The following is a 12,236-nucleotide window of genomic DNA, read 5'->3' as shown; positions in this document are numbered from 1 at the left end:
TAAATTTAATATGCTTGGTTCTCCTACTAATTTTGCTAGTCTCCTTGAAAAGATGGATATGGATAGAATAAGATACACTAATAATATTGATGATGGTGGGGAGATCAAAGCACCAATACCATGCAAGCTCCTAGCTATGAATGATGCACTAGAAAATAATTATGCTTGGCTTGTTCCTGAAAATTTGTTTGATGAGAGTAGCACGCCTAAGACTAATGAAAAGGGAGATGCTAAAACTTATGTATCTAATATAATATGCCTGGTTGAGAAGAGCCCACACCCCGCTGTAGAAGTACCACCCTTCGATAATACTTGAGATACACTTTCTGCGCCTAGCTGAAAGGAGTTAAAGAAAAGCGCTTATGGGAGACAACCCATGTTTTTACCTACAGTACTTTGTTTTTATTTTGTGTCTTGGAAGTTGTTTACTACTGTAGCAACCTCTCCTTATCTTAGTTTTGAGTTTTGTTGTGCCAAGTTAAGCCGTTGATAGAAAAGTAAGTACTAGATTTGGATTACTGCGCAGTTCCAGATTTCTTTGCTGTCACGAATCTGGGTCTAATTCTCTGCAGGTAACTCAGAAAATTATGCCAATTTACGTGAGTGATCCTCAGATATGTACGCAACTTTCATTCAATTTGAGCATTTTCGTTTGAGCAAGTCTGGTGGCCTAATAAAATCCATCTTTACGGACTGTTCTGTTTTGACAGATTCTGTCTTTTATTTCGCATTGCCTCTTTTGCTATGTTGGATGAATTTCTTTGATCCATTAATGTCCAGTAGCTTTATGCAATGTCCAGAAGTGTTAAGAATGATTGTGTCACCTCTGAACATGTGAATTTTTATTATGCACTAACCCTCTAATGAGTTGTTTCGAGTTTGGTGTGGAGGAAGTTTTCAAGGATCAAGAGAGGAGTATGATGCAATATGATCAAGGAGAGTGAAAGCTCTAAGCTTGGGGATGCCCCGGTGGTTCACCCCTGCATATATTAAGAAGACTCAAGCGTCTAAGCTTGGGGATGCCCAAGGCATCCCCTTCTTCATCGACAACATTATCGGGTTCCTCCCCTGAAACTATATTTTTATTCGGCCACATCTTATGTACTTTGCTTGGAGCGTCGGTTTGTTTTTGTTTTTGTTTTGTTTGAATAAAATGGATCCTAGCATTCACTTTATGGGAGAGAGACACGCTCCGCTGTTGCATATGGACAAATATGTCCTTAGGTTCTACTCATAGTATTCATGGCGAAGTTTCTTCTTCGTTAAATTGTTATATGGTTGGAATTGGAAAATGCTACATGTAGTAACTCTAAAATGTCTTGGATAATTTGATACTTGGCAATTGTTGTGCTCATGTTTAAGCTCTTGCATCATATACTTTGCACCCATTAATGAAGAAATACTTAGAGCTTGCTAATTTGGTTTGCATATTTGGTTTCTCTAGAGTCTAGATAACATCTAGTATTGAGTTTTGAACAACAAGGAAGACGGTATGGAGTCTTATAATGTTTACCATATGTCTTTTATGTGAGTTTTGCTGTACCGTTCATCCTTGTGTTTGTTTCAAATAACCTTGCTAGCCTAAACCTTGTATCGAGAGGGAATACTTCTCATGCATCCAAAATACTTGAGCCAACCACTATGCCATTTGTGTCCACCATACCAACCTACTACATGGTATTTATCCGCCATTCCAAAGTAAATTGCTTGAGTGCTACCTTTAAAATTCCATCATTCACCTTTGCAATATATAGCTCATGGGACAAATAGCTTAAAAACTATTGTGGTATTGAATATGTACTTATGCACTTTATCTCTTATTAAGTTGCTTGTTGTGCGATAACCATGTTTATCTGGGGAACGCCATCAACTCATTGTTGAATTTCATGTGAGTTGCTATGCATGTTCGTCTTGTCTGAAGTAAGGGCGATCTACACTGAGTTGAATGGTTTGAGCATGCATATTGTGAGAGAAGAACATTGGGCCGCTAACTAAAGCCATGATTCATGGTGGAAGTTTCAGTTTTGGACAAATATCCTCAAATCTCTAATGAGAAAAGAATTAATTGTTGTCAAATGCTTAAAGCATTAAAAGAGGAGTCCATTATCTGTTGTCTATGTTGTCCCGGTATGGATGTCTAAGTTGAGAATAATCAAAAGCGAGAAATCCAAATGCGAGCTTTCTCCTTAGACCTTTGTACAGGCGGCATAGAGGTACCCCTTTGTGAAACTTGGTTAAAGCATATGTATTGCGGTGATAATCCGGGTAGTCCAAGCTAATTAGGACAAGGTGCGGGCACTATTAGTACACTATGCATGAGGCTTGCAACTTATAAGATATAATTTACATGATGCATATGCTTTATTACTACCGTTGACAAAATTGTTTCATGTTTTCAAAATCAAAGCTCTAGCACAAATATAGCAATCGATGCTTTTCCTCTATGAGGACCATTCTTTTACTTTCAATGTTGAGTCAGTTCACCTATTTCTCTCCACCTCAAGAAGCAAACACTTGTGTGAACTGTGCATTCATTCCTACATACTTGCTTATTGCACTTATTATATTACTCTATGTTGACAATATCCATGAGATATATATGTTACAAGTTGAAAGCAACCGCTGAAACTTAATCTTCTTTTGTGTTGCTTCAATACCTTTACTTTGAATTATTGCTTTATGAGTTAACTCTTATGCAAGACTTATTGATGCTTGTCTTGAAGTGCTATTCATGAAAAGTCTTTGCTTTATGATACACTTGTTTACTCATGTCATACACATTGTTTTGATCGCTGCATTCTCTACATATGCTTTACAAATAGTATGATCAAGTTTATGATGGCATGTCACTCCGAAATTATCTTTGTTATCGTTTTACCTGCTCGGGACGAGCGGAACTAAGCTTGGGGATGCTGATACGTCTCCAACGTATCGATAATTTCTTGTGTTCCATGCCACATTATTGATGTTATCTACATGTTTTATGCACACTTTATGTCATATTCGTGCATTTTCCGGAACTAACCTATTAACAAGATGCCGAAGTGCCGCTTGTTGTTTTCTGCTGTTTTTGGTTTCAGAAATCCTAGTAAAGAAATATTCTCGGAATTGGACGAAATAAAAGCCCGAGAGGCCTATTTTCTCACGAAGCTTCCGGAAGTCCGAAGACGAAACGAAGTGGGGCCACGGGGAGCCAAACCCTAGGGCGGCGCGGCCCCCCTTGGCCGCGCCGCCTGTCATCCGGGGCCCCTGTGCCCCCTCTCGACTTGCCCTTCCGCCTACTTAAAGCCTCCGTGACGAAACTTCCCAGTACCGAGAGCCACGATACGGAAAACCTATGCGAGACGCCGTCGCCGCCGATCCCATCTCGGGGGATCCTGGAGATCGCCTCCGGCACCCTGCCGGAGAGGGGAATCATCTCCCGGAGGACTCTACACCGCCATGGTCGCCTCCGGAGTGATGAGTGAGTAGTCTACCCCTGGACTATGGGTCCATAGCGGTAGCTAGATGGTTGTCTTCTCCCCATTGTGCTATCATTGTCGGATCTTGTGAGCTGCCTATCATGATCAAGATCATCTATATGTAATTCTATATGTTGCGTTTGTTGGGATCCGATGAATAGAGAATACTTGTTATGTTGATTATCAAAGTTATGCTTATGTGTTGTTTATGATCTTGCATGCTCTCCGTTACTAGTAGATGCTCCGGCCAAGTAGATGCTTTTAACTCCAAGAGGGAGTACTTATGCTCGATAGTGGGTTCATGCTCGCATTGACACCGGGACGATGTGATGAAAGTTCTAAGATTGTGTTGTGCTTGTTGCCACTAGGGATAAAACATTAGTGCTATGTTCAAGGATGTAGTCACTAGTTACATTACGCACCATACTTAATGCAATTGTCCTGTTGCTTTGCAACTTAATACTGGAGGGGTTCGGATGATAACCCTGAAGGTGGACTTTTTAGGCATAGATGCGGTTGGATGGCGGTCTATGTACTTTGTCGTAATGCCCAATTAAATCTCACTATATTCATCATGATATGTATGTGCATTGTCATGCTCTCTTTATTTGTCAATTGCCCAACCGTAATTTGTTCACCCAACATGTCTGTTCGTCTTATGGGAGAGACACCTCTAGTGAACTGTGGACCCCGGTCCAATTCTCTTTACTCGAAATACAATCTACTGCAATACTTGTTTTTACTCGTTTTCTCTGCAAACAATCATCTTCCACACAATACGGTTAATCCTTTGTTACAGCAAGCCGGTGAGATTGACAACCTCACTGTTTCGTTGGGGCAAAGTACTTTGGTTGTGTTGTGCGGGTTCCACGTTGGCGCCGGAATCTCCGGTGTTGCGCCGCACTACATCCCGCCGCCATCAACCTTCAACGTGCTTCTTGGCTCCTCCTGGTTCGATAAACCTTGGTTTCTTTCTGAGGGAAAACTTGCTGCTGTGCTCATCATACCTTCCTCTTGGGGTTGCCCAACGAACGTGTGAAATACACGCCATCAACAGGTGCAAATGATAATTCATGTATTCCAAATTATTGAGCATCTTTGGTCAGATTTGGTCTAGATAAGTATATATCTAGACACCTATTGGTGTTTATGTTCGCTCATTTGAAGAAAAAAAACTGCATCAAGTAATTTGGAAAAGAGGAGTATTATTCTTGTGTGTCAAATCCATAAACCTATGCATGAACCGATGGCCGGGCTTTTCAGTGCACACATAACTATACCTCTCATATTCCTAGAGTCCATGCTTAGTCAGGCTCATGTGAATTACTCGTCATAACTAAATTTGCAGTTTTAGAGTAATAGAGCAAATTTTAATATTTTTCATTTTTGTGTCAAACAATTACTATATAGCATGCAAATTTTCCTCATAAGCACTATGGTCGGTAAGGCCTTCTAGGCTTTCTTGAAGGATTTTATTTCTTAGCTTTTCCGCTAAATTTTGTTTAGTTTATAAGATTAAAAACAACAAGTGGTTTTTCTATAGATGTCCGACCTTATAGAATTTTCTTTTCTTTTGAGGACGATGACTATGAAAATACTTTCAGTGTGTTCAAGGTGATACAACAAAATCCTATGGCATATTACCGTGCTTTCGTTCTTTTAAGGTTTAACACATTGTTTCATCGATTCTCCTATGTTTTTCCGATTCCCATAATCTTCTAGTATTTTACGCATCCATGATTCTTTAAACTCATGTTGTTAGCCCGTGTACAATACTTCCTCTATTTGAACTTTAAGTGTCGCAAATTGTCTAGATTCACATGTATCTAGATGCATTTTAGTGTGTAGATACGTGTGAATCTGGATAAATATGCGATATTTAATTTGAAAGAGATTGAGTAAGACAGTCTTCTCTTGTATATATACCTACTACGTCACCTAGAGAAGACGTGCAATACAAAAGAATCACCCCTAAGCGTTTATCTCTGGCAAATTATATTTCCATGATCTTAAAATCATGGAAAAAAATGGTGACCAAGAGGAGACATCTATGCATAAGAAAATCACGAATAGTACATTTTTCTTGAATTCATCTCTCCTCCTAGCTAAACAATCATCCTACGGATCACGCTAAGATAACACCATGATTTGTTGGAAAATCACTTCTAACTTTGAGTAACGAGTGTCTAGTTGTCTACTGAGGGCCAGTAATCCCTGTTGTGCAAAACCACAAGAGCTTAACCACCAAAACCACAAAATCAGCAGCCTCCTCCCCTTTCCCTTCCCTTCCAGCGCAACGGAAACGCCCCTCCCGACCCGACGCGCTCCCCGTCGTCGTCGTCTTCCTCCCCCACCCCGCCTTCGCCTCCTCCACATCCTCTTCCCAAACCGTAGCCCTAAGCTCCCCCCTCGCGCGGATGGGCGGCGTCACCTCGACGGTCGCGGCCCGCTTCGCCTTCTTCCCGCCCAACCCGCCGTCCTACGGCGCCGAGCCCCTGCCACCGGCACCGGACGCCGGGGCGGCGGGCAAGGAGGGGACCGCGGTGGTGGAGCTCACGGGGGTGCCGCGGAGGGCCAACGTGGAGGCGCGCCGGCTGCGCACCAAGCGGGGCACGGATGTCGTCGCCATGTACGTCCGCCAGGCGGGCGCCAAGCTCACGCTGCTCTACTCCCACGGCAACGCCGCCGACCTCGGCCAGATGTACGAGCTCTTCGTCGAGCTCAGCGCGCACCTCAACGTCAACCTCATGGGGTACGCACGCTCCCGCGCGCGCTGGATCGGATTGCTTTAGATTGGGCGCGCGTCTTGCTCTGCCGCTCGATTTAATCCTGGATCTCCCGCACCGTGTCTCTCTGGATCAAAGTTGCGATTTTTAGCGAGTCGGTAGGATGGCTGCTTCCTAGATTAGATGAAAGATGCGAACTTTTGTTCAGGTATTGCGTGATCGGGTATCCGGGTTGAGCTTTTGCTATATGGGTACCAAAGCTGTGCTAATGTTGGAACAGTGCTCGTTGCCGTCGGATTCGCTAGCTCTAGTCTAAATTAGATCAGTTACGGAGTACTAATCTGTGCGCGGCTTGTTCGGTTTGATTGAATTGTTCATCCTTGAACGTATGTATGCTGGTGCTGGTTGCATACTGTATGAGGTATCTGGAATTCGTTCAATCTTGGGTAGCAAGAAGGATCTTTGGGCTGGAGTGCCTGCTTGTGATTGGATGATTCATTTGACTTTATGGAAGTGGTCGCAGGCCTTGTTTTGTTAGTTAGTTACTATCTTTGGTTAGGGTTTGGATATACTTGCTCAAATTAGGTGTGAAATACTACTCCTACCATTTAGGATATGTGTGAAACAGATACAGAAATACTTAATGAAGCTTTTCACTAAATTATTACACGAGCACACATGTCCCTCCACAGCTCTCATAAAGCGTGAATACCAAAACAACTGACCAAGGTTGTCATCTTCCTGGCGTAACCTTTGCAATCGCTTTACAAATCTTTGTTTTTGGCATTCAATTTTCTCCTCTTTTGTCGAAGCCCATTGCTTTTCCTATGAAATGGATGAAGTATATCAAGCTAGGTACGTTCCATCTAATGGCTTTTGATGGATGGGAGGTTGAGTTGCTGATGGGACAACTGTTGATTTCTTCAGTTGATCTAGAAACTGTAGCAAATTCAAAATTCTGTGCTTAGGAGTGACTGGCTGTCCTTCACTGGTTTTATTAAACTCAAGCGTTTTGTTTGTTTCCTATCATTGTTATAACATAATCATTTGTAGTTTATCTTTGCGGTATAGGTCTGTCCTTTGAACCTAATTTTGTCCTTTATGTGGCCAGTGATTTTGGTGCAAGATGTTGTAAAAATGTTGAGTGTATGTGGCTAAATGCCCGTGCTTGCATAGCTAAACAAATCATATTATCCCAGCACGTGAAATTGTTGCTCCTCGCTCTCGTCCGCTTAGCTCTTCCATATTTGTGCTTGGTGTACAGCCTTATGCAGATCCCTTGCCTCCTCAGCCATGTTGGGCTGAGCTTCTTTGCAATCTGTGTCACACTTTATTCGAGCTAGAGATTTTGTGAGTTAGGTTAGTTTTGAACGGAGATCTTCGTAATAATTAAGTTAATTTGTTAGGAAGATTTTCATCATATTGAAGTTGCTGTTGTTGTTAGAGCGTTGCTGGAAACGTGGGTAGCGTGGATGAACCAGTCGCCCCCAACTCAGTGTTCTATAATTGCGAAGGCCATAAATGACCTATGCAGTCAGCAGCCTCCCTTACTAATAATAGTAGTGGTACAAAGCCTTATTTAAATGCCAGAATTATGCTATTTTCTGTTTCAGTTGTCCACAAAAGTGAAAAACATAGTAGGGTGACAAAAATGGAAACTTGGTAGAAGGACCTTCAACACTTATCATAGGCCTACACTGATCCATGTCCACATTAATATGTTGAGTTCTTTATGACGAAACTTAAGAATGCCCGCTTTAGTTACTCCCTCCCTCCCTCTCCCTCTCTCTCTCTCTCTCTCTCTCTCTCTCTCTCTCTCTCTCTCTCTCTCTCTCTCTCTCTCTCCTGAAAATGATGACTAACTTTTCAAGATATATGAATCATTAGATTGCACCTGTCATCTTATGCTGCAGTGAAGTTATGCAGTTCCAACTTTTAGGTGATATAGTTTTTTCCCTAGCCAGTTTTACATGGCTGAGTGTTGCAGCCACTCTTTGTTTGTTCTGTGATAATAGTGCCTTGAATGTTTTGTAATTCACAATTAACAGTTTGTATGAAATGAAGCCAAATCACTGATGAACCTCTCTTACGTCTTCTACGACCATTTTGGGAAAAAACTAATATGTTTTCTTTCTTTTTTGGCAGCTATGACTACTCTGGTTACGGGCAATCTTCTGGAAAGGTACACATTTCCGTCTTTCTTTCGCTTTTATTCTCCTCAATGTGCATAGTACTAATCATTCATTTTTATCTAATACTGCAGCCCAGTGAGCAAAACACATATGCTGATATAGAGGCTGTTTACAGATGTCTCATAGAAACCTATGCAGCCGCTGAGGAAAATATCATTCTTTATGGCCAGTCAGTGGGCAGTGGTCCTACTTTGGATTTAGCCTCACGTTTGCCTCGTTTGAGAGCAGTTGTTGTACATAGCCCAATTTTGTCTGGCTTAAGAGTGATGTATCCTGTAAAGCATACATACTGGTTTGACATATATAAGGTAATCAATTTGCATTTCTTCAGTCCTTTTTTTGTATTTACCTGCATCTGATCTTGTCTTGTACCTGCAGAACATCGACAAAATTCCATTAGTCAGATGTCCTGTTCTAGTAATTCATGTAAGTGTCCTTTCCTCCTTAATCCTATGTAGAGTTTTGACTTTGCGTTCATGAATCATGACATATATGTTTTCCCCTTTCTTGACAATTTCCATAGTGTACTCATGCGCTTGTTTGTCTGTTCGTGTGTGTGTGTGGGCACACGTTTGCGTTTTGGTAATTTTACCTAGGTGAACTTGTATTATGGTGATTAGGCACGAGTGGTGGAAATTTCAAGCAGGTGTAATTATTGAAGATGTCTAGGTTTAATCACATAATAATCTTGTGGCACAGTGCAATGCTAGTCATTCAGTTGATGCCTTTGGGAATGACAAGAGTTTTGACTTTCAGTATGCTGTTATCGCTTATTTGAATGAGCATAGGGTATCAGTGTCTTTCTGTCCAAAGTCTATATAATGCTAGTGCTTTCTAGGATCTCCAGGTTCACTGCAAGAAAAACAAACAACAATAGATATAGCATACTCTGTAAACATGTGAGATATTCCATTAGCAGGCACAGCTTCACCATGAATTTAATTTTGTATTAACTGTGGCTTGTTGCTTTAATAACTTAACCGTAAATTTGCCTCATGAGGTATGGCTTATTCATTCTATTCAAGATGAAGAAAAGAAAGTCTATACTCTTCTTGCGGAAGATAGAAAGCTGATACTGAATAATTGTTAACACCTTTGTGCACATTTTGTGATGTTAATATAATCTCTTCTTTCAGGGTACAGCTGACGAGGTTGTCGACTGCTCTCATGGGAGGGCATTGTGGGAACTCGCCAAAGTAAAATATGAGCCTCTATGGGTGAAAGGAGGAAATCACTGTAATTTGGAACTATATCCAGAATACATTAAGCATCTAAAAAAGTTTGTTGGAGCCATAGAGAAACTGCCACCCCCGAATGATGAATCTCCAGAGAGCTCTGGTCCATCAGATAGTAGTACCCAAACAGGACCTGAAGGTACAGAGGAGTCAAGAAAAAGCACAGACCATAGGGAGAAAACAAGGCCAAGCATAGATTATAGAAAGAGCACAGATCGTCGAGATAAGCCAAGGGGCAGTACAGATAGGAGGGACAAAGGCAGAAAGAGTGTAGATAATCCTGACAGACCACGAGCTAGTGTTGATCAACCCGATAGGCCAAGGAAAAGTGTTGACCGGTACGTTTACCTTCAGGCATGTTGTATATGAGCTGAAGTGTTTCCTAGGCCGGTTGGTTTGTGTTACAAAAAGATTCTGATTTCGCTTTCCTTGGCTAATCTGATGAACCGGTGTTTTTTACAGCTTTGGAGGGATGATGAAGGCCGTGAGGTTGCGCAACATCGACTGTTTCAAAGTACCAACGGCTTCCGGGAGCTGAAGACATGGCAAAGGTTAGCGTCGGTGTCTCGTCTGTATGTATTCCACATCCGTGTAAGCTAATTCATTTGGGGCGATTGGTTCGGTTGTAGGTGGTATATCTCATACAGTGGGGGATTGTAAAATGTTTCTGGTTTTGTCTTGTCTTGTCTTGTCTTGTGAGATGAAATAATAACTTGTTTAACCTGTTCAATTTTCTATCCATACGACCGGTTTGAAGGTTCGGGTCGTTTTAATTGGATTCAAGCGGCGGACTTGCCCAAGCTCATATGCGGTTCGTGTAAACGTTGTATGTTTTGGCAGCAACTTGCTTGAACCTCGATCCTGTTAGTGTTTGAGGAAGGTGGGTGGACAGGACCGGTGCCTAATGCTGCTATGCAGCTTCAGATTTATTTCCAGCAGTGTTATCATCTAGGAACGGATGCTCTCTCCACATAAGAAACCAAGCCAAACTACAACAATCTGTTCAAGTGAAATGATGGAGTACATCTGTAGTAAAATGTTTCTGTATTTGTTGTGGTTGCATAAATTTGCTTGCGGCAGTCTAATCGGTCGATCCCTTTCTTATCTATTTACACTCCATGTGCACATTGCTCGTGGATTCTGTGTACGATGCGTGGATATGACCAGAAGTAGAACATGCCACTGTGTTTCCATCTGACCGACTTGAACTGAATCCAATAAGCGATTTGTTATCCATGGCATCGCCACCCTCAGTTGGCTATCTTAAGGTTAACATCCCCGTTGACTTCACTTCCTTGTGTAGTGACATCTACATCTAAAATGCTCCATGTAAGTAAAATTATGGAATAGTAACATTTAGAGAAACATCATGCATGATTCTATTAAATAGAAAAGTAAAGATGCGTATATATTGCCAGTTTTGTGCGTACCTTTGGAAATCAAACCAATGCGTGCAGCGACTTCTATTTTCTTTTTGGCGTAATCCAAATACGTCTTGTGTTCTGGAAACTAAAAGTAAAACAGCAACATTAAGTTGGATATAAACTTGTTAAAAAAAAGTAGGATATAAACGAAATTACCCAAAAGAAAGGTACATTTCATCACTAGGAAACAAAGAAGGCATTGGACTAACCATTTCTTTCATGGACCCTATGATCAAGAGATGACAGTCCTCTTCTGAAATCTATAAACAAATGTTGCATCAGTAACGATTCCAGTCGACTTGGATCTGACAAAACAACTCCTACTTACATTTTCATCGATGCAAGCCACATAAGCATCATACTGGAAACAGAAACATACACAAGAATTAGCGAGATAAAATGATCAGGTTAGGTGGAAACATATGCCAAAGAAGCTGAACATGTAACCTACTTTCTTTTTCATCCAACCATGGAAGGAAGGTGGCAATTTTTCAACTTCCAGTTTAATTACACCCATGCGCGAGGGGAACATGTTCTGTTCATATATTTCCTTCAATGCGCTATCGTAATCCATCTGAGCTATGTTTGAAGCAACAAAATATCAGTGTCACTAAGCCTATAAAGCTTGCACCAAGAAACAGTAGAATTACTGAGACGAATCTAACCTTGTCCTTAGCAATCCGCTTCCAAATCTCAAGGTAGACACGATCGAAGTCCCTACGTCTATCAAAATCAAACTGAACACTATCCATATAGTCCTGATTGGAAGAGGTAAAAAAACTATCAATACCATGACAGATATGCTCACCAAGTAACTTGGTAGGCGTGGGGATAATGGGCATAGCATTACCATGTAGGCGGTCAAAACTGAATGTCTGAATAGATTCTTATACCCTGATCCAATCTTCATTGCTTGAAAGCAAGCCCTCTTCTCGTATCTCCGGCACTACACAAGCAAAATAAATGATTATCGTGTGTGACATATGACACTAAAGAATCAGTAGACACTCCAATCAGATGCAAAGCCTTTGGGGGATGTTATTTACTTGTTTATCGTCAGCTCCCACTTTATCTTGTACCCACTGTCATGTTACAGAAAACAATATCAGACCAAGATGACATAGTGACCAGCAGTTTACAATTCGTCGCATCATGCTTACCTTAATTTCCTCTGACATCTCCTCATAGTACCGAACGT

The 12,236-nt window shown here is 41.4% G+C and overlaps 1 protein-coding gene across 1 annotated transcript; it reads left to right on the top strand.

The window, feature by feature from the left end:
• The first annotated feature begins 5,870 nt into the window (after window positions 1-5,870).
• LOC124686639 (alpha/beta hydrolase domain-containing protein 17C-like) lies at window positions 5,871-10,353 on the top strand. The gene is made up of 6 exons (XM_047220548.1): window positions 5,871-6,213; window positions 8,333-8,369; window positions 8,451-8,687; window positions 8,758-8,805; window positions 9,516-9,952; window positions 10,077-10,353. Exons 1-6 carry the CDS (start codon window positions 5,879-5,881, stop codon window positions 10,150-10,152), a joined length of 1,170 nt encoding a protein of 389 aa, XP_047076504.1. The 5' UTR covers window positions 5,871-5,878; the 3' UTR covers window positions 10,153-10,353.
• The last annotated feature ends 1,883 nt before the right edge of the window (window positions 10,354-12,236 follow it).

The sequence above is a fragment of the Lolium rigidum genome, chromosome 2 (genome assembly GCF_022539505.1).
Source record: "Lolium rigidum isolate FL_2022 chromosome 2, APGP_CSIRO_Lrig_0.1, whole genome shotgun sequence".
NCBI classification, from domain to species: Eukaryota; Viridiplantae; Streptophyta; class Magnoliopsida; order Poales; family Poaceae; genus Lolium; species Lolium rigidum.
Note: the sequence above shows the minus strand (reverse complement) of the source record. Positions and strands in the feature narration are given on the sequence as shown.